At 44.2% G+C, this 26,624-nt stretch overlaps 1 protein-coding gene across 7 annotated transcripts in view; it reads left to right on the top strand.

The window, feature by feature from the left end:
- Positions 1-26,233, top strand: part of ZNF185 (zinc finger protein 185 with LIM domain) — a 64,731-nt gene extending 38,498 nt beyond the window's left edge. For 6 of the 7 annotated variants that reach the window (XM_027607305.1, XM_027607302.1, XM_027607304.1 and 3 more), the window contains 8 exons: positions 1,638-1,835; positions 14,142-14,339; positions 17,039-17,149; positions 18,158-18,238; positions 20,163-20,234; positions 21,895-21,997; positions 22,820-22,918; positions 23,876-26,233. In XM_027607305.1, coding sequence (XP_027463106.1) covers positions 1,638-1,835; positions 14,142-14,339; positions 17,039-17,149; positions 18,158-18,238; positions 20,163-20,234; positions 21,895-21,997; positions 22,820-22,918 — 862 coding nt within the window. In that variant the 3' untranslated portion in view covers positions 23,876-26,233. The remainder of the gene's footprint in view (positions 1-1,637; positions 1,836-14,141; positions 14,340-17,038; positions 17,150-18,157; positions 18,239-20,162; positions 20,235-21,894; positions 21,998-22,819; positions 22,919-23,875) is intronic. The other variant, XM_027607303.1, reaches the window with a different exon arrangement.
- Positions 26,234-26,624: the final 391 nt, after the last annotated feature.

Genomic DNA, 26,624 nt, shown 5'->3' with positions numbered 1-26,624 from the left:
GAGGAACAGGTAAACTTTAGGCACATGTATTCACTGTGGACAACCATTATCAATCAGCAGAGGAGTCTTTTGGAGTCTTTTGTAGGAGTGGAAGGGGATGTTATCTTCCATGTGGAGTCTGATTGTGTCCAGAATAGACAGTAGCTGTATCAGGCTGCTGAATCTTTGGTCTAGTTGCAGCCAGAAGTATTACTTTGCCTATCTCTAAACACTTAACTTCCAGGCAATTCATTAGAGGCGTGGGAGACCTCTGGGGTACTACATTGCTCAGCAAGACTTCCTCTGACTAAGATTTCCTTATTATAGGTCAGATGGATTACACCTCCTATAATTGTAGTGACTTTGTTCTGAGGCCTAGGGCAAAGGAACCTTATTCATCCACTTGTCCTTGTGTTGCAATGGACCCCCAAATTACTCTTTTCAGAGAATCTTGACTTGATGCACAAATTGATGAGGACAATCTCTGTTACCATAATTCTATAAAGGACAGGAGATGGGACAGGATTCTGATTAAGTCCATGGCAAAGCTAGTTCAGGGCTTACAGAGTCTGCAGGAAACAAGCCCTTTAGGCTTTCTAGGTTTGTCTTTGGCTCAAGCATGTATGTCACATGTAGGGTTGGGGTGGGTGTGTCAGGGTATCCTGCTGGCTAAGGGACTGGCATTATCTGAGCAGACCACTCTTGATATCTGGCTGGGCTGCAGCAGACCATCAGGGTAAAAGCAGCACAGAGAGGGACAACACCCACTTGCCTGCCCATTTGCCTGGGCAGCTGGTAGTGGTAATAAGCTTATTATCCCTGCTAGGGTACTTTGGTTCATGTCACTTGAGGCCAAAAAATCGCTTTGCTTTCAGGGCATACCCCAAAAACTATGGTCACTGCTCCACTTGTTATTTCAGCTCAAAGGTAGGGAGCATACATATTATGGGATTAACTTCTGTCAATAAAAAGTCCCAGGGCTAGAGGTAACTGGTAGTGTGATCTTCTTATCCCAGGGTAGCCCCGCCAGTGATTGGAGGCATGCTGCTGATGTTGGGAGGCTTGAGTTCGGGTTAAGCCATCCGGGTGATGATGAACTAGATTTTTATTTTTTAGAATGCTGGCTTAAGCTCTCAATAACCCGACTCAGTATCCTTGGCCTAGTGGGCATATAACATCTTTGAGGCCTCCAGGTAGCAGCACCATCACACATAGAGGTCATGGGGAAGGCACCAGGAGAAAGAACAAGGCCCTTGGAAGCACCTCAGATGGGGATGGTGATGGGAAGGGTGTTCAAGTGTAGGTGTGGCATGAGGCCAGGGAGGAAGATCTCCCAAAGAACTTGATGTGTGGGATAGCTGAGAAGCCACTTCCTCCTTGCCAGATTCAGGGGATGGCAAAAGCATCAGAAGTTCAGGCTTTCTCCATTATGAGTGGGGACTGCTTTTGTCAGTGGGAGGGGGAGCAGTGGTAGTGGGATTCTCCCAAAGACGAGGAAGACTGGTCTCCGTGTGGTGGGGGCCATGCTGGGCTCTCCTCTTCCCCATCTTCTGGAAGAGGAGCCCACTATGGCCACAGGAGGTGACATCAGCAGGCAGTGGGTAAAGAAGGACTGGTCCCAAAGCACTTGCTCCATAAGGATATTTATTCTTCCTCAGCACTTTGGCTGGTTCTGAAGAGAAGAATGTGGCTTCCAAGGTGGGAGAGACCTGGCAGGAGAAGCCCACAGCCCTGAGAGGTGGCCAGGGAGACCCAGCTGTACCCTCCCAGCAGCCTGCAGCCCCCAGGACCCCAGAGCCACAGAGCAGCCCCAGAAGACCTGAGCAGCTTGTAGAACTGGACAGCCAGGCCAGCAGGTAAGGGTTATGCTGTGCTGGGCTCCTGCCTGCCTGAGGTGAAATTTTGTCAGGGGCCATGACCCAGGTAGGACCCACTTTTTAAAAAAGATTTATTTATTTATTTTAGAGAGAGAGAGAGAGAGAGAGAGTGGGGGGGGAGGGGTAGAGGGAAGAATCCTGAAGCAGACTCCCCACCGCATGTGGAGCTCGATCTCATGACCCATGAGATCATGACGTGAGTTGAAGCTAAGAGTCGGGCACTTAACCAACTGAGCCACCCAGGTACCCCAAGTGGGATCCACGTTGACCCCATGTTTATGCCAGTGCCTGGCACTCACACACCCAGGAGCTCAAACTCCTGCCCCATGAGTGGAGTTGGGATGGTGACTCCCTGGGTGTGAAGCAGTGTTGAGGGGCTTCCTGTGGTGCAAGTAGCTGGGATAGAGCCTGTGATAGAAGTAGGTGTATGTACCCGGAGGTAAGAAGGACTGCTAATTTCTGACATGTGAAGCGGGAAGGTCTCCCAGGATGGGGGTCCCAAGTAGGATGAGGGTTATTTGTATGTATAAAATGGCACTGTCAGAGAATGAGAGAGAGAAGATTGAGACTGAATAATAACTGACATTTTCTAGGCAACCTCATCTACTCTGTAGCCCCCAGTATAATCTTCACTCAACTCTAGACCTGTTTACTCCATGGCCTACTGGACATTGTTATCCAGATTCCCTACAGGCACTTTACATTCAGCATTACCCAAATGACCTTATCATATCTCTGCATGGCACCTCCCCCCAACTTCCTTGCTGTCTCTCAGCTTATTCTTTCCACGATCTGGAACCATTACCATCCACCCAGTTGACCAATCCTGAAATCTTGGAAGAGCCTTGGCTACCACTTCCCTTCACCTTTACCTTTCATAAGACAACAAGACTTGTGGCCTTATCATCTCTCCCTTGGCTGAGCATTTTCCTAACTGGTTTCCTGCATCATCTTACTTTTTACCCCCTGGCCTGATTCTCCACACGGCAGCTGAAGGGAATCTTCATACAAGTCATGTCTGGTCTGTTCATGATGAATATAACATATTAATGTTATTAATGTCAGTTTTGTTGTTGTTTAATGGATATGGAGTTTCCTTGGTCTCTTGTTGATACTGTTGGCCTCCCTTCCTCTTCCTCTTCTCTTGGGGAAGAATGGCTTATTGGTTAACAGACTGAGAACAGGAACTTCATGAATCTAGCTTGGCCAGTAATTCTCCTTGTATTTGGAAGCAGATGGCTTCAGATGTATAGCCAAGAAGGTTCCCCCTTGAATTCTTTGCTTCTGTCTACAAGCCCCCAGGGCCAGTTGTCCAGCCAGGCTCTTGGCTGGGTGAGTAAGGACCTGTGGTTCAAGGATGCAATAGGAGCCCTGCTTTTTGGCTCTACATGTAAAGCCATCTCCTTCATCAGCTGACATTTATCTCCGTTTTCTGTTCTTTTTTCGTCTAAAAAAAGAGGTGTTAATTATTGGCCCCCTAAAACTCTAAGTCTATACAATGAAAAAAAGGAAAAATAAGAGAGAAACAACGGCAGATGCATCAGAATTCTGGATAGTAATATTGAAAGGTCTTTTAGCAGAAGAGGACCTGAAGAGGGGTACTGAGAAGGAAAGTTTTGGATAAATGGAAGAACCTGGAAAGAGTACCATCATGGAAACCAAGCCAGGCTGAGCTAACTTTCCAGTATGCTGTGTACCCTTAAATAAGCCCATAGATTTGGTAAAATGGAGTTTATGGCTGCTTTAAGCAAGGGGCAGATCATGGGAGTAGAAAGACTGTGGTTGACTTATGATGGATTGAGGAAGAAGTGGGCGGTGAGGTGGTGCAGTTGGTAGAGGTGTACAACTCTTTCTAAAATGTTGGCCAGGAATTGATGGAGATTGGATGGATGAGCAGATAAACACAGCTACAGGATAAGGGGAAGGGCTTTTTAAAGTGTAGGTTTATGTGCTCAGGTGAGGAAATATACTCTGGGTAAAGAGAGTTTGATATTTGAAGAAAGAGTGAGCAAACCCAAAGGTGAAGGGTCACTGTATTTATGGTAAGGGCTTAGGGTGGTAAGCTCTAGAGCCTTGGGAAGGAAGGAGATGGCTCTGTCTTAGAGACAGGAGGGAGGGATGAGTGCAAATGTAGGTTGGGGGGCAGTGGAAGGAATATGCAGAGTAATGTGGGCTCCTTGATTTTTTTCTGTGAGTTAATGAGCCACACATTCTATAATTAAACCAAATTTTACTTAGTGACTACCAGCCCATGTACTAAGCATTGGGGATACTGACAAATAAAATTTGGCCCCTGACCTCAAGGAGGTATGGATAAGGTATAATGGCAGCATAGTAGGAGTATGTGACTTGATTGGCCTCATTGAATCAGGGAAGGCTTCACAGAGGTGACAGTTAATGTTCCTCTTGAAGAACTTTGTGAGAAGGTGAAGGAGGAGTTCAGGAGTAAGGGGACTCTCCTGTGCTAAAGGGTAGATCAAAGTGTTGCATGCTTGAGGAGCACCCTGTGGTTTGATATGGCTGTAGTTTATGGTGAGAAGACAGTGGAAAAGTTGATGTTGGGCAGATGGTGTACAGACAAAGATTTTATTTATTTGTCAGAGAGAGAGAGAGCACAAGCAGGGGGAGCAGCAGGCAGAAGGAGAGGGAGAAGCAGGCTTCTGCTGAGCAAGGAGCCCGATGTGGGACTCGATCCCATGACCCTGGGACCATGACCTGAGCCCAAGGCAGACGCTCAACCACCTGAGCCACCCAGGTGTCCCTTTTACAGACAATAGTTAACCTAGCAGGCCTGAGACTGCTCTTTTTAGAAAGGGCTGCTTGTGAGGCACCTGAGTGGCTCAGTTAAGTGTCTGCCTTGAGCTCAGGTCATGATCCCAGGGTCCTGGGATCGAGTCCTGCATCCGGCTCCTTGCTCAGCAGGAAGCCTGCTTCTCCCTCTCTCTCTCTCTCTCTCTCTCTCTGTCTCTCATGAATAAATAAATAAAATCTTAAAAAAAAAAGAAAGGTCTGCTTGTAAGATGTGCCTCTGGGAACTTGAAAAGGTAAACAGTTCTCTACACTGATATGAACCTTTCTCTAAATGATAAGAGATAAGGCTTTCCACCTGGATAACTAGTACAAACAATGTACTTTATGCTGACTCTCTGCTTGCTTCCTGGGAGTTGGGAATTTCAGTACATGCCAGGCAGAAAGTGCCTATGTGACCCGTCTCCAAAAATAATCCTGGGCTGTGAATGAAAACGCTGCCTTTTCCTTTCACTGATTTTGCTTGGTATCCTTTTGTGGTCATAAATCTTAGCCTTGAGGATGACTATATACTTAGTCCTGGGAGTCCTCCTAGTGAATCACTGACCCTGGGGGTGGTTTTAGGGACACCAATACACCATATCAATCTAATAAAGGACAAAAGCCACATGTTCACAGATGGGCAGGGTCAGATCCTTATGCCTTAACAAGGACTTGGACTTTCTCCAGAGGATGAAGAGAAGTCAGGAAAGTTTTTTAAAAAAATCATTGTCCACAATAGCCAAACTGTGGAAAGAGCAGAGATGCCCTTCAACAGATGAGTGGATAAAGAAGATGTGGTCCATATATACAATGGAATATGACTCAGCCATCAGAAAGGATGAATATCCAACTTTTACATCCACGTGGACGGGACTGGAGGAGATGATGCTCAGTGAGTCAAGTCAAGCAGAGAAAGTCAATTATCACATGGTCTCACTTATTTGTGGAACATCAGGAACAGCAGGGAGGACATCAGGAGAAGGAAGGGAAAAATGAAGGGAGGGGAATCGGAGGGGGAGACGAACCAGGAGAGACTATGGACTCCGAGAAGCAAACTGAGGGTTTAGAAGGGAGGGGGTGGGGGTATGGGTTAGCCCAGTGATGGGTATTAAGGAGGGCACGTACTGCACAGAGCATTGGGTGTTATACGAAAGCAATGAATCGTGGATCACTGCATCAAAAACTAATGATGTACTGTATGGTGACTAACATAACATAATAAAATAAAATTTTAAAAAAATCACTGTAAAATTCACACAACATAAAAATTACTATCTTAACCATTTTAAAGTGTGCAGTTCAGTAGTATTAAGTACATTTATGTTGTGCGACCAATCTCCAGAATGCTTTCTGTCTTGCGAAACTGTAACACTTTCCCCATGAAATAACTCCCCAGCCCCTGGCACCCACCAATCTACTTCCTATTTCTATAAATTTGAGTACTCTAGGTTCCTCATAGAATTGGAATTATGCAGTATTTGTCCTTTTGTAAGTAGTGTCTTTCAGTTAACTTAATGTCTTCAAGGTTCATCCATGTTGTAGCATATGTCAGTATGTCCTTCCTTTTTAAGGCTGATTAATATTGCATAATATAGACACACTGCATTTTGTTCATCCATTCGTCAATAGACAGTTGGGCTGCTTCCACTTTTTGGTCATTGTGAATAATACTGCAATAAACATGAGTGTACAAATATCTCTTTGAGATCCTGCTTTCAGTCCTTTTGGGTATATACCCAGAAGTGGAATTGCTGGATCATATAGTAATTGTATGTTTAAGTTTTTTGAGAAACCGTCATGCTATTTTCTACAGTGGCTGTTTTGTATCATTTTACATTCCCACATACATAGAGCCAGAAAAGTTTTAAGCAGGGGGAGTGGTATGATCAGAGTTGTGATTTAGGGTTATCTCTATGGGGGCAGTGTGAAGAATGACCTGGAAGTGGGAAGAGTGGAGGCAGGGGGAAGAGCTACGAAGTGGTTCCACTCCACCAAGTAAGAGATGAAGGGGCCCCAACTAGGGTAGTAGCTATGGATGTGGAGACAGAACTGTTAAATAAGTATAATGGACCTAGAATTGGGCAACTGATAAGACTTGGGGGAACAGTGAGGGAAGGGGAAGTGTTAAGTCAGAAAGCCATATTTGTGGCTCATGTAGCATGGTGGAGCATGTGACCTCTTTCAGCCCAGGTTGTGGGCAGGTTATCTCCAAGCTACTGCTTCACTGCCTGGAGCCAATAGAGCAAATGCCCAGTCCATGGAGATACCAAGCCAAGGCAGCACACTCAAACAAATTGGCAGACAAGGGCACCTGAGGCAAGGCTCTGGCTTTCACATGGAAGCTGTGCCTGGCCAGCCTGGACAAGTTGCTCTGGCAACACTATTCTATTTCTAAGATGTGCAGCAATACCTGGAAAATGTCCTTCCTTTCTTCCTCCTAGTAGTCTAAATCATGGAGTATGCTGGGTGTAACTGTAGAAAGTCTTCTTTCTAGAACTGGCTGGGTTTTCTCTTTCCAGTCTTTGGGTCTGGCCACTCATAGCATCTTAGTAGACTACGCTCATCAGGAAGGGTGGCATTTGGCATTTGGAATCCAGTGGGCCTGGATTAAGGACGACTGCTGCTAATAGTCCAAAGTAGCAAGCAGTCCCTCAACCCCAGTCTGGGCGTACACCAGGAGGAAAGCCAGTCAGTGCAAACCTACTAGTGGATAAGGCTTAACTTGCCTGGGATTCCAGGAAGTGTAGAGGGAAGCCAACTGAGAACTGCAGGGATGTAGGCAATGATAACAGCAGAATTGTAAGGGAGAGTGGACAGAAGACTGGAAAAAATCCTTCTATTTTAGAATGTCTGAATTGGCCAGGTTAAACTCTTCCAGAGCCCATACAGAATAGGGACTTCTCCTGGGTGGACCACGTATTATTTCACATGGGAAGAGTTGGTGTGATCCAGCAGAAGAGGATCAGAGGACAGTCAGTGCTTAAGGGTAAAACCTTAGGCCACAGGAGATTGAGTTCTTCCATCAGTTTAGCAAACTTTAAATTTTTTTAAAGATTCTATTTTTAAGTAATCTCTACACCCAAAGTGGGGCTCGAACTTACAACCACAAGATCAAGAGTCTCACGCTTTACCAACTGAGCCAGCCAGGTGCCCTAGAAAACTTTAATTTTTATAGTTCATTAGCTCTATCATTTCAGAAGACCAACAATGATAAGGACAATATAATTGGGGGATAGAGGAAGAACTTGTTGGATTTCTTTCTTTCTTTTTTTTTTTAAGATTTTATGTATTTATTTGTCAGAGAGAGAGAGAGAGAGAGAGAGCACAAGCAGAGGGAGCAGCAGGCAGAGGGAGAAGAAGGCTCCTCACTGAGCAGGGAGCTTGATGCGGGGCCCTATCCCAGGACCCTGGGATCATGACCTGAGCTGAAGGCAGACGCTTCACCGACTGAGCCACCCAGGCGCCCCTGGAAGAATATTTTTTAAACCACTAAGAAATACATGATAGGATACTTCTTTGAATATAGATATTACTAATGTCTTCAATCCCGAGATTTAAATGCTATAGAGGTAACATTTTTATCCATTTTCTAATCAGTTGTAAAACTGGGTAACAAAACTGTTTCTCATCACCTAGTATATTATAAACCCCAAACTTGTTGGATTTCTTAGATGACTTAACTGGTGAAATGGATTCCTGAGTCACTTGAAAGAGCCAGAATTCCCCATGTGGGTGTACTTTTTCTAACAAAAGTTTAGTGGCCCTGTTCTAACAAAAGTAGTGGCATTTTTAAAAGGGAAAGTTTCAAGCTAGTGAGAGAGCAAACATGGTAGTAAGAACATATTTAAGTTATTTAATTTAAAATATATTTTAAAAATAATTGAAATTATGACTAATAACTTTGAGCTGTTGTTGTTTAATATTGGGCCAGGCAGCAGCACGACTCTGAGCAATATCAGGGACAGTGAGGGCACTAACAAATCTCTAGGAATTTTATATAATTTCTGAAATATTTATATAGTTAAAATTATACTCCTCAAAATTTAATTTAGGAAAGGCTCAGCATTATTATTTTTGGATCTGACAATGCTTCCCATAAAATTTATACAATATTAAATAAACCTAATTAGTTTAGTACTTCTCTTGTTAAAAGGTGAAAGAACAAATAAACTGTTTGGGCCTTCTGGGAAATCCCAGTGTCAGTTTTAGGTGTAAAAGATATTTCAGATTTGATCTGGGGAAGGCAAAATGTCAAATGTAATCAGGAGTTTTGAACATTTGATTAAGATTATGGGATAGTGAGAAATTTAATACTTGGTTATCTATTAAATCAAAGTGACAAAAAATTTAAAGTAAACATAGAAGATAACATGATTGTAAACACTCTTAGCTCCTTTAAAATTAAGGCCTTTTAAAAATAATTGAGGACATGATAAAGTCAACATAAAGAATAAGACATTAGTTTGATAAGACATAAAAACTTAGCTTTTTAGATCATGTTACCCTTAAAAATAAAATAGGCAGTTATTTTACCAGCAGAATGGATTTCGTTGGGAATAGCAGAGAATTGCAATTCAGGACACAAAAACAACAGCAAAACCAAGTCTGAGAACAAAGGAGAGGAACACTCTTTTATAGAAGAAAGGGAAACACATTGGGAGGGCTTGTCATTAAAAAAAGTCCATTTGAGTAAACTGCGACTTCTAAGTGTAGTGGCTTCTCATTGGCTGAGTTGTGAGAGCCTCTCATGGGCTTGGCTGTTGCCAGGCAAGGAGAAAATCTTCCTCCTGCTGGAGTAGTAAAATATAGGCTTCTTCCTGTTGGTTTTGCAAAGGGCGTGAAGGAGTGGTAGGGCATGAGAGCTCCCACTTCTGGCCTCCTGACTCCATTTTAGTGAGGTTTCCGTTCATTATTTTTCACAATAGATTACTGAGGAAAACTTTTTCATGTGTCTGTTGGCCATTTGGATGTCTTCTTTGGAAAAATGTCTGTTCATGTCTTCTGCCCATTTCTTGATTGGATTATTTGTTCTTTGGGTGTTGAGTTTGATAAGTTCTTTATAGATTTTGGATACTAGCCCTTTATCTGATATGTCATTTGCATCAGGCATCAGGGAAATCCAAATCAAAACCTCAATGAGATACCACCTCACACCAGTCAGAATGGCTAAAATTAACAAGTCAGGAAACGACAGATATTGGCAAGGATATGGAGAAAGGAGGACCCTCCTACACTGTTGGTAGGAATGCAAGCTGGTGCAGCCACTCTGGAAAATAGTATGGAGGTTCCTCAAAAAGTTGAAAATAGAGCTGCCGTACGACCCAGCAATTGCACTACTGGGTATTTACCGCAAAGATACAAATGTAGTGATCCGAAGGGGTATGTGCACCTCAATGTTTCTAGCAGCAATGTCCACAGTAGCCAAACTATGGAAAGAGCCAAGATGTCCATCAACAGACGAATGGATAAAGAAGATGTGGTCCATATACACAATGGAATATTATGCAGCCATCAAAAAACCCAAAATCTTGCCATTTGCCATGACGTGGATGGAACTAGAGGGTATTATGCTGAGCGAAATAAGTCAATCAGAGAAAGACATGTATCATATGACCTCACTGATATGAGGAATTCTTAATCTCAAGAAACAAACTGAGGGTTGCTGGAGTGGTGGGGGGTGGGAGGGATGGGGTGGCTGGGTGATAGACATTGGGGAGGGTATATGCTATGGTGAGCGCTGTGAATTCTGTAAGACTGCTGAATCACAGACCTGTATCTCTGAAACAAATAATACATTATATGTTTAAAAAAAAAAGAAGATAGTAGGAAGGGAAAAATAAAGGGGGGGAAATCGGAGGGGGAGATGAACCATGAGAGACGATGGACTCTGAGAAATAAACTGAAGGTTCTAGAGGGGAGGAGAGTGGGGGGATGGGTTAGCCTGGTGATGGGTATTAAAGAGGGCACATTCTGCACGGAGCACTGGGTGTTATACGCAAACAATGAATCATGGAACACTACATCAAAAATTAATGATGTAATGTATGGTGATTAGCATAACATAATAAAATAAAATAAAAAGATTACTGAGGAAAAAAGAAAGACCTTTAACCTTTTATTAGGAGCAGGCCAATGAGCCAAGAAAATCTTTTTTTTTTAAGATTCTACTTATTTATTGGGGGGTAGGGGCAGAGGAAGAGAGAGAATCCACACTGAGCGCAGAGCCCAACATGAAGCTCAATCTCACGACCCTGAGATAACGACCTCAGCCAAAATCAAGAGTCGGATGCTCAACCAACTGAGCCACCCACGCACCCCAAGAAAATCTTGTTATTTTAACAGAGAGAAAGCCAAATTTTAGTTTTGTATCAGTACTATACTTGACACTAGAACTCTTTTTGAAAATATTATAATCTCATTAAACTTAGTAGATTTTGACCACAACAAATAAAATTTCTTTTCTGTAAACATTTTATAATTTTAAAAATATCCATTTACATTTCATCTTGCAAGACTTTTGGAACCACTGGTTAATTTAGGACAAAACTTTATTTACAAAAATATATTATTTATATATAATATATTTATATTTATAAAAATATAACAAATATATATTTATATAACAAAAATATATTTGGATACCTTGCATACAAACTTGTTCTCCTTTGCCATTGATTACTTTTAGTAGTCTCATTTATACATACTGATTATAATTTTTAACTATTAGTAACTTCTATTTTACAGAGAAAACTAGGAGGTAGATCATTTTGAACTGTTTGTCATATACCAGCATTTTGCAGTAGACTAGTAAAGCTTATGAATATATATCTCATAAAATTTTATAGTTACATACTTTTTTATAATATAATTTTTCAGTGTGGACAAATGAAGACATTTATTAACAAATCTATCTACAGACTCTGTACTATAAAAAATAAGCAGCAAAAAGTATATAAACTTAAACTTAGGCTTAGTAACTAATGTTTCAGTATTTTATCTTACTTTGAAATGATCTAGGTATTTAGCAAATATCTGTTAATTTAGCATGAATCTAAGGTTTTAAATTTCCAAAAAGATCTTGGAAACTGTCTTTAAGCTGACATATTATAAAACATAATTACTGTTGAAATAGAGTTTGTCAGAATAATGACTCAGTTTGATTAAAAGCAAATGTATATTTTTTTAATCTTAAACACCTAGTAGATGTAATACTAGCTTATTGTGCTAGTAAACCCATTAAGTTTAGGAAGATTATACTCAAGTAGAATAAAAATATGTGCTTATAGTAAGGTTGATAACTCATGAGACATAACTGTTCTTATTAAACTAGGAATATTAAACTAGTCTTATTTGCCAAAGATTTAGCTAAATGTTTTGAACTTGAACTTTTAAAATATTTGGGTTAATTTTTGTAAGAATACTGGTTTTTTACACTCAAAGTTTAGAATTTATTTAATTTATGAAAGTCTTAGGAATATTTAATTTGTGTAAGTGCTTATTTATCTCTAAGTCATTTGGAATAGAGGGTAAGGGACTTTGTAAGTGAATTTGGTATACTTTCTAGAGACAGGAAAATATTACACATATATAACATACATATATACATAAACATACAGATAGGTACAAAAAGAGAGATTTCATGGCTTTAATTCTAACTTTTCAGCCATGAGTCAGTTATAAACACACAACCACAAAACTCACTGGTTTTATAAGTGTTGGCTCTCATCTTTGCCCCACTTAATTTTTTTTTGAGAGTTGTGTTTGTGGCAGATGGGAGAAACTGAGGTTACCTGCTCAACATGAAGGCTAAAGCTTCCTACTAATATTTGTAGAGGGAGCTTTTAAGAAATGTTTTTGTCCTGATAGTAATCTTATGGAGACTGTAGACTAAGTTTGGAGTGACGGACCAAGGAGAAACAGCCCTTGGGGTGTCTCTAAGATTTGTCTACCTGGATAAAATATCCAGAGCATTCAAATTGGGTTTTTTGGCTTCAAATGGTTGCTTTTGGGATCCCCGAGATCCTGGAGATCCAGGGGCCTAAAGGACCACATAGTGGTGCTAGGCACAGATAATTTGGGATATTGGGAAGCAATAGTAGCTTCAGGGGAAAGTTGACAAGGAAAAAGGAATGAAGAAGTCACAAGAATGAGTGTAGACAGCTCTTTCATAATGTTTGGCTGTTGTGGGGGTGGAAACTGAGGTTGAGAAGGGCCTGTTTGTTTGTTTGTTTGCGACGTTTAAGTAATGAACTCTTGCTCTGCTTCCACCCCAGTTCCATCCCCACTTAGTGATGGAAGTGTAGAGCTGGCTGTATGGTCAGACTGAACCCCGGGAGGGAATTGAAGTTCTATCTTGATTGCCATTTTTTTTTAAGATTTTATTTATTTGACAGAGAGAGAGAGAGAGAGGGAACCCAAGCAGGGGGAGTGGGAGAGGGAGAAGTAGACTCCTCGCTGAGCAAGGAGCCTGACACAGGCCTTGATCCCAGGACCCTGGGGTCATGATCTGAGCAGAAGGCAGATGCTTAACCCACTGAGCCACCCAGGCGCCCTTTGATTGCTATTTATGAGGGGCAAAGGGACCCTCACCCCAGATTGTTCATCTGTAAAAAGGGGATGAAAATGCGATTGCCTCGTAATAATAGCTGTGATTACTTAGCAATAAAGGACAAATTACAACTAACTGTGAAAATAAAGCTGCCACAACAATACGTATGTGCCTGCTTCTGCGCGTGCTGAGCTCCTACACATTTCAGCATGTGTGCATCCGCGTGCACCGCCATTTCCTGCAGCCAAGAGCTCCGGCCACGGTGCCAGCTGGGAAATGTGACCATCAATAAGGAAAATGGCTGCCCTGGGCAAGATGGATCTTGGCATGGTTTAAGCTGCAGTCTTGTCCGCACCATCCACCAGATGGCGCGCGAGGATCACAAATGGGCCGAGTCACACATTTCTGGTCTGGCTGGGAGGTTTTGGGGGGTTGGTGACCCATTGTGGGGTCACCAGCCTCTTTGAAAATTAGTGAGCATAATGGCACTGTTTCCCTTTTGTCACCCTCACCCAGCCCGCCAGGGGAGCCTAGGGGAGAAGCTCCTTCTGAGAGAGCTGGGCCCCTGTGGGGCTGCTTAAGTCTTCTGAGCACCAGGGCCTGGGGAGAAAACCAGATGGCTTGAGGCTTTTTAGGCAGGACAGACAGACTGGGACAGGAATGCCACTGTTTGTTTCCAGCTAGAAGACTGTCTTTTAAAACCTCATTGAAGTCATCATGTGTTCTCAGAGTTTTTGTCAAGTGGGAGGGGGAGCAGTGGTAGTGGGATTCTCCCAAAGACGAGAAAGGCTGGTCTCCGTGTGGTGGGGGGCATGCTGGGCTCTCCTCTTCCCCATCTTCTGGAAGAGGAGCCCACTATGGCCACAGGAGGTGACATCAGCAGGCAGTGGGTAAAGAAGGACTGGTCCCAAAGCACTTGCTCCATAAGGATATTTATTCTTCCTCAGCACCTTGGCTGGTTCTGAAGAGAAGAATGTGACTTCCAAGGTGGGAGAGACCTGGCAGGAGAAGCCCACAGCCCTGAGAGGTGGCCAGGGAGACCCAGCTGCACCCTCCCAGCAGCCTGCAGCCCCCAGGACCCCAGAGCCACAGAGCAGCCCCAGAAGACCTGAGCAGCTTGTAGAACTGGACAGCCAGGCCAGCAGGTAAGGGTTATGCTGTGCTGGGCCACTGCTACAGCCCAGGTTTTTTTGATGGGCCACCATGCAGAACAAACCATAACATGTTAGGCAAATCTGTTACTTTCTGCAGGTGTGAGTGGCTGGGAGGTAGTGGGAAGGTGACCAGCAATGAATGCCCCAGGGGTAGGTCTTCATGGGCTTCAGTCTGGAGCTATAGCATCCAGTCTGTTAGACCAAGCCTGGAACAGAGAAAGTGCACAGAGTATCATATTTTCTGGCAGCCCTTTGGAGCATGAAAACCTGGGTCAGGAGAGGATATGGAATGCCTTTGCCATTAACGGAGGTGGAAGGTCTCTTGAGGAAGGTGTGTCCTGGTGTGGATGGGAGCTCCCCAGAGATAAATGATGTTGGATGAACTCTTCCACTGCCACCACTGCCAGCCAGGGTGGCCTTGCATGGCAACATTTGGGTGCTCCCTTTGCTCTCTGGAGATCTTTCCCCAAGGTGGCCACGAGTTTAGAAATAACCAAGAGCTATGGCCCTAGAGACAGTATATAAGTATCTCCTGTGAGCCAGTTGTAGGTAGCAGCCACATACACATTGAACAAGAAGGCAAGCGCCCTGCCCGCTCACCCTCAGGGAGCACATGGTGCACCAACGAATAAACACTATAGCAATAATACCATAATGATAACCACTAGCATTTGCTGTGTACTAAAAATGTACAGGCACTGTTTTTGTGCTTTGTGTGTACTCACTTGATTTTCACACCAACCATATGGGGGGGTACTATTATTATCTCAGATCTACAGAACAGAAACTGAAGCAGAGGAAGGTTGAATAGCTTGCCAGTAGTCATTCAGCCAGGCAGTGGCCTAACGGGGATTAGAAAGCAGAGTCCAGAGCCTGTACTACTTATCACTGTGCTGTATCTGTTGCCTCTCCATTTGTGATAAGCCCAGAAAAGAAGGAAACTGGGTCCTCTAATGGAGAGAGACCAGGACAGGGGGTATTGTAGCTAGGATGGTCAGGGAAAGCTTTTCTGCTAAGAAGGGGACAGTGTAGTTGAAACCTGAAGCACAAGGAGGTGCCAGACTGGAAGAGAACCTGGGAAGACACAAGTGGGCAGCATGTACAAAGACCAAGACGGGAGAGGGAGTTGAGGAGAAGAGATTGAAAGAAGGGCTCTGTGGTTGAAGGGTAGGAAGTGAGGTGAGGAGGGGGAAGGAGACCAGGTGGGCAGGGCCAGGGCTGGGCCTTGTAGACTAGAAGGAGATGGGATGTTACCTGACCAGGGATAGGAGCCCTCCTGGTGGAGGTCTGTGATTGCTCACGTTGCAGTCCTAGAAGGATCCCCATGGGATATTTTCTTCCCTTGCCCCCTCAGTTCTACTGCCCCTTCAACTCTTGTGCTGGGTGTGGACCAGGATGCCAGACACTTGCTAGTTGTTCCTTCCTCTTGCAGTCAGTTTCTTCTCACTCTCTGGCTTTGTATTTTATCCCCTATCTGTCTTTCCAGTTTCCCGTGGGGCCTCCCCTCCCAGGTAGTCCATCTCCTCCAGTTTCCATGGTTCATTCCTATATCATAAGGTGACATAGGAATAGGCACAGGATGACTGGGTACATGGAAACAGGGTACTTCACCCAGCCTCGGGTGAGAGAGCAGGTACTCCAGAAGGGCTTCCCAGAGGAGAAGGTGGCGTTATGGGCAAAGACATGAGAAAGTCCGTCAGTATGCCTAGAGATTCGGGTATATATGACAAAGTTTGAGAAGATGAGACTGGGGATCTAGGCAAATGCAAGATCATGATTGTTTTCCTCCTTCCCCACTCTTAAACTAGTTGTGTACTTGGGCACTGGATTCTCTAGCAAGGGAGCGATGCCCCAGAGCCCGGGCCAGGTGGAAGCAGCCACATTCAGAGGTTGGTCTGAGCAGCAACATGTTGGAAAGAAGCCAAATTTAGCCCACGACAGTATGTGCCCATAGAGCTGTCCCAAGGCCACTGGAGAGTGGGTATTTGTGAAGTGAATGGCACACAGTTGGGGGGGGCAGTGGTGGTGCCCAGCAGCATGCCCTGACCTACAGCGGGCAGAATGAGAGCAAGTAAGGGCCTGGTCAGAGAAAAAACTTGTGAGCCAGCTAGGAGGTCAGATTCCAGGCCAACGGCTACGTGTGCAGCCAAGTGGTGGATATTCAGAAAAACCATCATACGTGTCAGTTTCTTGCCTCTGCTCATGTCAGATGCCTTCCAAAAATGAGGTGCATCCAAGTCTCTTCTTTGGTGCTGCCTAAATTTATTTGTTCCTCTCTCCCTTGGTGTTGGAAGGGGCTGTCCCATCCAGCAAGGAGGTGAGCTGGACTGTGTCTGTCAAGGCCCTGGTAGCTCCCATGCTCTCCTCAGACCAAGTGAGTCACAGGCCAAGGCCTTTGGCTGTAATGGGGAAGGATACTCTAAAATTAAAGTCTTACCACTGACTCACAGTGTTCCCTAGTCACTTCACCTGGGTCTTCTTATTTGTAAAGTAAGTGGTTCCACCCACTGATCTCAGGAACCTTGTAAAACACAAGGTCAGTGATTTGCATGGGTTGTTTAAAAACATTGGCATATTTTTAAACTCCTTGAAGTGGCAGTCTCAGGAGTAGGCTCCCCAAACCCTGTTTGATGCTGGAAGATGTCAGCTCTCAATGTTTACACACTCACCCCTCCATTTACTTCCTTCAGAGTGAGAAACCCCTCGAGTTGTATGGTCACTGTTACCGTCGCTGCCTCTACTGAGCAGCCTCATGTTTACATCCCAGCCTCCCCAAGTGAATTGGACTCCAGTTCAACCAGGTAAGAAGAGACACCCTGGGAAGTGTTCTCTGAGCTATATCCTCCCTAGAGCTAAAGGACTTGGTTTTTATCTCATGTCACTTCCCTGATGTTAGCTCTAGTACCACCCCCAACTCCCAGCATCCCATTGGTCAACAGGCCACATAATGTAGCCCAAATCTCCCCAACATAAAGTCCTGTTTGTAGGCCTGGACAGAGTCTTATCATATCCCCAGTGAGAAGCTGAGGTGGCACTTCCTGGTGCTTTGCCATCTGTAATACCCTGCTAATAATATCTTTTGAGGAACATGTGTGGGAAGGCCAGAGAAAGCCCACTGAGGCCAGGGCCCATGTCCGTCTCTCTCCCATTACATTGCAGGGAGGCTGAGGAGGTGGAGGGGGGCCAGGGAAATCAGAGGGCCCTCTGATAACATCAAGCCAGGTTGATAAAGGCCAAATTCAGGGCCATGGTGAGCCCAACATGAGGCAGACTTCCAGTGTTGCCAGGGACCTATCTAGGATGGAGAAGGGAGAGATTAGATTGTTGGTGGAGATTCACACAGAGTGGCAAGGACCAACAGTCTATGTCTGCAGCTTGAAGGCTATCCTGGGCCAGATGAAAGGGAAAGAAAATGCAGTCAGAGAGGATGGAAAGTTCACTGTACTGGAGTCTGGGGAGGTGGGGGACAAGCCTCCCATAGCGTAGAGATCTACGTGAAGAAGGAAAGCATATTGACATTGGCTCCAGGGAACCTTTTTCTAGGGTTCTCAAATCTGCACATAGCAGGCTTCAATTTCAGCCCAGTCCACGGTGTGCTCAGTGGGCAGCAGCTCCTGTTTGCCATTTTCCTTGCCTGGTGGTAGCTAGAACCCATCAGCACTTCTACTCCCGGGCTTTACCATGAGTTCCTTTACTTCCTTCAAACCATGTGGGAACCCTCCTAGCCCTGGACCCCTCCTTTTGGCCAGGCCCAGTCCCCTGGAATCTTTCAGTATACCTCTTTCTGTTCTACTGTGCTCCTTCTACAGCAAAGGGATTCTCTTTGTGAAGGAATACATGAATGCTAGTGAGGTATCCTCCGGGAAGCCAGTGTCTTCATGCTACAGCAGGTAAGAGCAAGTCCCAGATCCTTCCATGATCCTGGATCTCCAGTGCCTCGTCCGGGGCTTGGCCCAGAGTTGTTTCTGTATAATCATTTATTGAATGGGTGAATGATCTAATTGCCCACAGACATGATTTATGAATTTCAAGCTGTTCTACCTAAGTCAGTGCTTTTGTGTTCCCCCTCTATTGTTAGTTCATCCTACCCCCCACTTCCAGTGCCATCCCTTTCTGCCTAGCTTTGTTTGTTGGTAGACAAGCTTTCTTTAGTAAAATTCTGAGAGCTTTGCTCTTTACAGAGCTGACAAGGCCCTTAGGGACTTTTTACCTAGTTAATTCCATCATGTTTCAGAGCACAGGGCTCCTCTCTTAAGCTCCCATGCTCTTTCCAGCATGCCAGGGTGCCTCATGTTTGACTGCACACATTGAACACACGTTTGACTGCAGATCCTGATATATGCGTAACTTTTCAGTCATCATCTCTTCATCTGGTTGCTTTGTGATGCCACATGGAAAGATACCTTCATGCCACCTCAGTTAAAAAGTAATGTGCACCGGGACAGCATTCCTCTGGGAATGTTTTTTTTATGACACATCATCTCACCGCTAGGATGAGGATTTTAGTAACAGAGAGGAACACCCTGGCCTTACTTCGGGATTGGGCCTCTGGGGATTCTGAACCAGCTTTCACTGGTACTGTGGAATAATGACCATAGGTGTCAAGTACAAGCCCCAGTTTGACCCCATTGGTTGGGTCATTTTTGATGTTCAGTCTTCCTGAGCCCAGTTTCTTCATCTGTAATTCCTTAGGGTGGTTTTTGTCAATAACTTTATTGAGATACAACTCACATATCATAAAATTCACTCTTTAAAGTATATAATTCAGTGGTGTTTAGTACATTCACCATGTTTGCAACCATCACCACCATCCAATTCCAGAACTTTTTCACCACCCCAAAAGGAAACCCCATACCCATTAGCAACCCCCCACACCATCAGCCATAGGCTGTGGCCACCACTGATCTATTTTCCATCTCTATGGCTTTTTTTTTTTTTCAGGGAGCTGTCCTTGCCATCTAGCATTTGCGTCTATGAGTGTTACTTGATTGTACTCTATCTCCTGGTTTTTCTCCTCCCATTCCCACCACTCTGTTAAATTTAATTCTTACACAGTCTGACAATTAAATGTATTTTAAAATTGAATTTTACATTCAGTTAAGATGTTATATCTTATGAAAAAAGCAGTAGAGTTTCTATATTGGAGGATTGTACAGTCTAGTGTGATTTCTCCTTTCACTTTACCTTCCAGGAAGCTTAGAGATAAACTTAATGTCAGAAAAAAAAAAAAACAAAAAAACAGAACCTGGGCGGTATCACTAACGTGTGTCCCATGACTTGTAGCTAGTCACATTTTCCTGGCAATGGGATTTTATTTTTTTAACCATTTGTATTTATTATCAAAAGTCATACTACTGAAAAATGAAGATACAAAAATTTAAAAAAAAAACTTCACCTCAATCCCCCCTGTAACTCACGCACAGGTGATATGTTAGAATGTTTCCTTCTTTTATTTGTTCCCATTCCTAATGTCTGATTTCTGCTGCGAGTGGGCTCCTGGTGACTGTCACATTGTAACGCAGACACGTATGTGGGGAGAAAAGCCCTGATCCCATCCTACTGATCAGTGAATCTTGTCATCTTCCTCAGCATGGCAGGTATTCTCTGCCCCCCCCCCCCGATTGGAAAGGCTCTTCTCCAAGAGAATTATGCCTCTCTGGCATGAAGTTCAAAGCTTTCCCTGCCACTCAGCATAACAGATGATGGTGGGTCATGCAGAATCATGTCTCGGCTTGTGGCCACAAGGTTAATATTAGCAAAACATTTCCACTCATGACCGTGGTAGTCATCTTGCTCCCATCATACTCTCTGCAGTATTAGAAGCACTGAGGACTCATGTGACATGGAGAAGAAACCTGCATGTGACAGCTCTCTGTACTCTAAGAGGTAAGTCTACTATCTTACCAGGGAGCTCTCAGGTCTACAGAGAAGAAACAGCTGAGGGACATTTCCACACAGAGTCCATTTGCTTTTGTCTTGTGCTTGGCTGCTTCTGATCCACTTGCAGATCTGTCACACCACTACTTGGATGATGCTTCCCTTATTGGGATGTTACACTTGTGGCAACCTTTGAACCCAGCTAAGACCAGAAGGCAAACTCAGAGGGCTACTAAGAAGGGAAATGGTGGTGTCTGAAAGCCCAGGGAGCTCATGTCAGCAGGAGAGGCCTTGGGATTAGAATGTAAATGATCACTTAATAAACCTGCACATATGACCAGAAAGAAAAAAAAAAAAAAAACCTGAACTACAAAAGAGAGTGGTGGGTGGAAAGTTAAGAAAAGTGGGTTGCGATCATCAAGAAACCAGAGAGAGCCATTCATTTGAATTGAATGAGGCTGCCATTCAGCAGTTTCAAAAGCTGTCACTACATGACAGTGGTCACAGGATGGTCTTAATGATAAAGAAGTCCTGTTTCAAAATTCTTGAAACAGAAGAGAAAGGAGTCTTGGAGATGGAGTTCACTGGGGTCACAGTGGAGGAAACAAGCCTGGAAAGAATAAATAATATGTCTTATGTTACACAATGAGTTAGTGGCAGAGCCAGGACTAAACCCCGGGTCCCTGACTACTCCGAGGTCAGGGATGTTTCTACTGTATTATCTGACTAACTGTGAGCTGAAACTGGTGATGGTAAAATACATGGGGGAGGGGAGAACAGGGCTTTGATAAAGGCAGGAGTCTTTAACAACCCTGTCAAGAGACTGAGCCCTGGGCCAGCAGCATGATGGAGGGACCAAACCTGAGATGCTCATGGTAATTCTGAGCCTTTGAAGGGAGGAGCCTATGTGGCTCCAGGTTGGTAGCACCACCCCTAGCTCCTGTCAAAAGCATACTCAAATCTCTGGAAGAAAGCACTCACAATTTACACCTGAAGGATCAGGGCAGGCCGGCACTTTCAGCAGGTTGTCTCTGAGGAGGAAAAGCAGGGGTGACTCTCAGGAACAAAGGCAGGGATCCTCAAAGTGGGGAGATACTCAGCCCAGAAGTTAGAATCTAGAACTTCAACATGAGGTCCCAGCAGGCTCTACAGCCATACTGTCTTTGTGATGGTCCTTGGAGTATCATGGGGCAGGGTGGGTTCAAGAGTGTAGGGTCTGAGAGGCAAGGTTTACTGGTCCCAGGCATGAAGAGAAGGGTCATCAAGACAGGGGGCCAGGTAGGGCATACAAGAGTATGTCTCCTGTAGAAGAAGACATGGGTCTTCCTGTTCTAGAGGGGGGTAGTACCCCCAATATGCTAGGCAAAGGGTCAGGGAGAGGCAAGCTGCCGGGAACAAGAATCATACCAGGAGGTCTTGTGGTCCCCATATGATTTGCAAGTAGGGTGAAGCTACATGACCAATTTCTGGAAATATCATGAGGGTCTACAGTGGGCTGAGACCCAATCCAGCCCAGGGATATGCAACCAATTGCACACTACAGAAAAAGATGGCAGGCTGAGAATCTGGGCATTTAGGCCTGGCTGTGTCAAACCAGAAGGTCTGACTGCATCACATCAGTAGTCTGCATGTCAGCCTGACTGCCAAGTTCTTGTTTTTCATCTCACAGAACAAGTGGAAGGATCTGTACTTACTGCAACCAGGAGATCAGAGACTGTCCAAAGATTACCCTAGAGCATCTTGGCATCTGCTGCCATGACTATTGCTTTAAGGTAAGGAAGAAGGGTGGTGCTGCTAACATGGTCCAGAGTTAGGGAGCCTCATGGATCAGAGTGTAAAGAAGGCTTGATCTCTGTGTGATTGTGCTGCATGTCAGAGGCTTGGCAGGACTGGGAGCTGAATAAGCAGAAGGCTCAGCCCAGGGCAGGCTTGGAAATCATTGGAGACCCAGACCCCTGGGGACTCATGACTTCTCTTATTCAAGACTGTCTGCAGGAAGGCCTGCTGCAGAGAGCTGGCCACTCTTGTCCTTTAGGTGTCCACGAGAGTGACAGGTATAAGAGTCATGAGGAAAGCAGAGCTACACTCCTGTAAATAGCCTTCCCTTTTATTAGATTTTCATATCACCTTCTTTGGACCTTAAACATCACAACTAAAGTCCCACAGCTCTCCTGTAACAGCAATGACTTACTTTGTGTATGATCCCAGGTTGAATACCCTATGTGGACTACCTCACTATATCCTCATGGTAGCCTGCCACTGTGCCTATTTTGTATATGAAGAAATAGAGGCTCAGAGAGCCTCAGTAACTTGCCCAAGCTCACCTGGCTAATAAGTAGTGGATTTAGGGCTCAAACCCAGGCCCATTTCTGAAACCTGGGCTCCTAACTACTATGTGATCATCCTACCTGGTAGTTTGTGTGAGTTTTTTTGTTCGTTTGAGGTTTGTCTCGGTTTTCTAACTCTTTTTTATTGTCTGCTTCAAAGTCCAGGATGTGCCATCAGCTCAGTGTCTGCTCAGGTGCACCCTCCACACTCCACCCATTTATGTTGCTTCATTTGCATGTTGACCTCTAGCTTGCTTTCTCTTTCAGTGTGGGATTTGCAGTAAACCAATGGGTGAGCTCCTGGATCAGATCTTCATTCACCGTGACACCATCCATTGTGGGAAATGCTATGAGAAGCTCTTCTAGGTGGGTGCCAAGTAGCCAGGAAACTTATTAGGGAGAAGAAATGTGCCCTGGTCTCCCCCTGAGTCTCAATCCAGGATACTGTTATCTCTCTTAACCCTTGTGTTTAGGGAAGCCCTATGAGACTTTGAAGTTTTAGGTATAGCACAGATAAAGACCCTCCCCCACAGACACTTCTAAGTTGCAGGGGTCATGGTCTCTTCCTCTCAAGAAACACCTTCCATGTACCACCTCAGGTGAGCCCTCCAGCTGTCTTGGGATGCTGGCCAGGCCTGTGTTGTTAGCCTCATTTGAGGACAAGCAAATAAAGCCCTAAAAAGGAAAAGGGCCTGGGGAAACACCTAGCTAGTGGATGACAGGATCTAACCCAGGACTTCGAATTCAAATCCAGAGCTCTTTGCTACATTCCCTTGGACCACCTCCACAATTGCTTGTATAGCATCAGATCAGGACTCAAAACCAAAGTGTTCAATAAAACAAGATACAGGTGGGGGGCCAGTAGCAGGTAAAGGCCAGGATGAGGGGGCATGTGTGGGAGGGGATGGTGCCATCCTGGGGCCGGCCTGACCAGGAAGGGCTACTTGGGCACCTTTGGACTGCATTTTCAATACTGCTTGAAGACAGTTTTGCATGCTAAAAGCCAGCAGAATTGACCCCAGTGTGTGAACTGCATGGGGCCTGGTGCCCAGAGGACACTGCCTTTCCAGATCTTGGCAGCCCCTCCTCCTTAGCACCTCCTCAGCTAGAAGCACGGAGCAGAATATCTACCTTGAAGGCAATGGGAATGGGTAGCAATCAGGCTCTCCGCCAGCTACATGCCTGTTCTGCCTCCTCTCTAGAAGACACATTAATCTGGACTATTACTCCTAATGCCTGGAAACATCAACCCCAAGAACCTCTGACTGGTTATTGGATTGGATGTGTATTTCCAGTCTCATAGCTACTACTATTTTCTTTTAGTTCTTCCAGGCTGAGAAGAAGCTGATGACTCCTGGACAAGTTTGGCTGTCCCCAGTTGCCCCAAGTTGCTGGCTTCTCTTCCCTTACTTTATCCCTCCCCATTTGACTTCGTCATGCTTTTGCCCCTCTCAAGTTGAACTGCTTACATCCAGTAGAGTATCTTAATGATGCTCTGATAATTACTTGTGTTTGTAGCTTTTTATAACTTAAGAAAGCACTTTATGTCCATGATCTTATTTCAGGCTCAAGAAAAAAGTATTGAACAAGAATTTAATCTTAGCTTTCCTAAGACAGGTTGGCCTCCTGATGAGTTTAGGTGGTCTGGTACAATAGGCAGGAGCATGGGTTTCAGTGTGTCTTGACTTTTGGGACAGAGAGCAAACCCACATTCTAGGTCACAGCTCTAAGTGTAGCTTTGGGACTTGAAAGCAGGAGATCCCCTAAAGCTTCTGAGTGGCCAGGTTGAAGACTTGATGATGTCTGGTGGGTAAATTGCAGACATTGAATGCTAGGGATTGGTATAGGCTAATATTTGGCTTGTCTATATATATATTTAACTTTCCATACACGTTTCAAAGTAGTTAGTTGCTTTTGATTGAATTATATAGCAGATTTTAATTATCTTCTTCCCACTTTTCACTATATTTGAGGTTGTTGTTTTTTTTCTTTCCTGCAGGCATGTGGGCATGTATTAGAGAGTCACACAGTTAAGTTTAAATTCTATAGGATGTGATTCTTAGGAGGCCACCGACCAAAGAAACATCTGTGTCTGAATTTTGATAGTTGATTAATACCTTTGCCCTCAATTCCCAATAGTTACAGGAAAATCTTCTAAAGTAGGTTTTAGGGTTGTATAGACTCCAGCAGGATTAAAAGGGGAGAAAAGCAGTTAACATTTCTCAAGGCCTTACTACATATCAGGCATTATCACAAAGTGATGGCATTAATTCCTGTACTAATCCTATGCAGAGGGTATTCTTGTCCCCAGTTTACAGATGAAGATCTGGAGGCTCAGAAGGTGGTCATTGCATTATGTGGAATCATTGCTGCTTCTCTCCAGAACCCATGTTCTCTTCAGTAACAGTAACAGTAACAGTAACAGTAACCACAATACCAAGCATTGATTTAGTGGTGACTGTACTGTATCAAGCACTGTGCAGAGGTTACCTCATTTTACCAGGTGACACTGCCCTCCTCAGGCCTCCCCTGAGGCGTACTCTTCTTACAAAGAGATGAAGGTATTAAATCATGCTTCTCCTCTGAGCATCCTAGGTCTCTCCCTATAAAGTACCACAAATGCCAACTGACCGCCTTCCCTCTCCTCCCCTTTCCATGAAAAAAATTCTGAACTAAGATGCTCTTCTGAACTCGGATTTCTCTGCTGGGTAGAGATCTGACTCACAGACCTTCCCAAAGAAGAGCTTGTCAACCCAGGGAAACCCCAGTAAGCTAGCTGATCTGAGTCCAGGGCCTTCAGTAACTTATTTTTCGCTACAGACTGTTCCAAGATAGCAGCAACTACTGGGGTCCCAAGTACCTGGAACACAGAAACCTGTTGGCTGTCTAAACAGATTGCAGGCCCATCCATGCAGTCAGCTGATACTCTGCTCAGGTTCGACTAACCTCCTCTGCCTTTGGGACCAGCATCACTGTGTTAAGGTCCTTGAGAGAAAGAACAACCTGAGAGTTTTTCTGAAGAAAGATGAGGGTCTCTTCTCTTGATTTAGTTAGAAAATGTATCCATCTCTCTCCAGTTTGTGAGTCCTATGCACATTGGGTGGTGGATTTGTCTTCCCACCAAATGATCAGAGAGGAACACTCCATTTATTTGCATAGATGTGCATTAGATTTGCTCTGGAGGGGAAAAGTGGTAAAATATGTCATGCACCCATACTAAATGTGAGCTGGTATTCCTCAAGTATAGCCCACAGCATGGAACTCAGCACATGGGAGACACTGATATGTAGGTATCAGTATCTGCTGAATGAATGAGTAAAAGGGAAAAAAAGGCTGCTCCTTAGTGTGGGAGGTACCAACCCTGAATCAGTATAGGCCTAGTTGATGGCGTACAGGATAAAAAGGTCCAAGATAGGCTGACTTCTCCACCTTTGAGATACACTCTGCCTTTAAAGGGGTTTTAGAATCAATATGCAAGAAATTGATAGAAAGCTTGTAAGATCAATATTGATTTCTATTCAGAACAGCCTCTTTCATGTCTAAAAAGGCACAGAATTCTGCAGACTTAAGAGAGGTGGTTGCATTATACTTTTGCTTCTTTTTAATTGTCTAGTTTTTTAATCACATTTGCTTAACCCAGATTAATGTACACAATTATAATAAATGTTGAAGTATTAGATGTGTCAATGTTGTCAATGTTAAGGTTTCCTTTTTTTAAGTGTAATAACTTGGTGTATTTGCCTGTGTATTTTCTCCTATTACCTGAAGCCACTCTTTTTTTTTTTTAAAGATTTTATTTATTTATTTATTTATTTATTTATTTATTTATTTGAGAAAGAGAGAGTGATCAAGAGAGGCAGCACAAGCTGGTGAGGAGGAGGCAGAGGGAGAAGCAAATTCCCCTCTGAGCAGGGAGCCCGATGTGGGGCTCCATCTCAGGACCCAGGGATCATGACCTGAGCTGAAGGCAGTTGCTTAACTGACTGAGCCACTCAGGTGCCCCTAAAGCCATTATTTACAAAAGCAAATAAATACTTTAAGAAGTAGCAAATATAGAGAGAAGAAAATAGCA

Source organism: Zalophus californianus, chromosome X, assembly GCF_009762305.2.
Source record: "Zalophus californianus isolate mZalCal1 chromosome X, mZalCal1.pri.v2, whole genome shotgun sequence".
NCBI lineage: Eukaryota > Metazoa > Chordata > Mammalia > Carnivora > Otariidae > Zalophus > Zalophus californianus.
The sequence above is the reverse complement of the archived record's forward strand: the minus strand, read 5'-3'. Positions and strand labels throughout refer to the sequence as shown.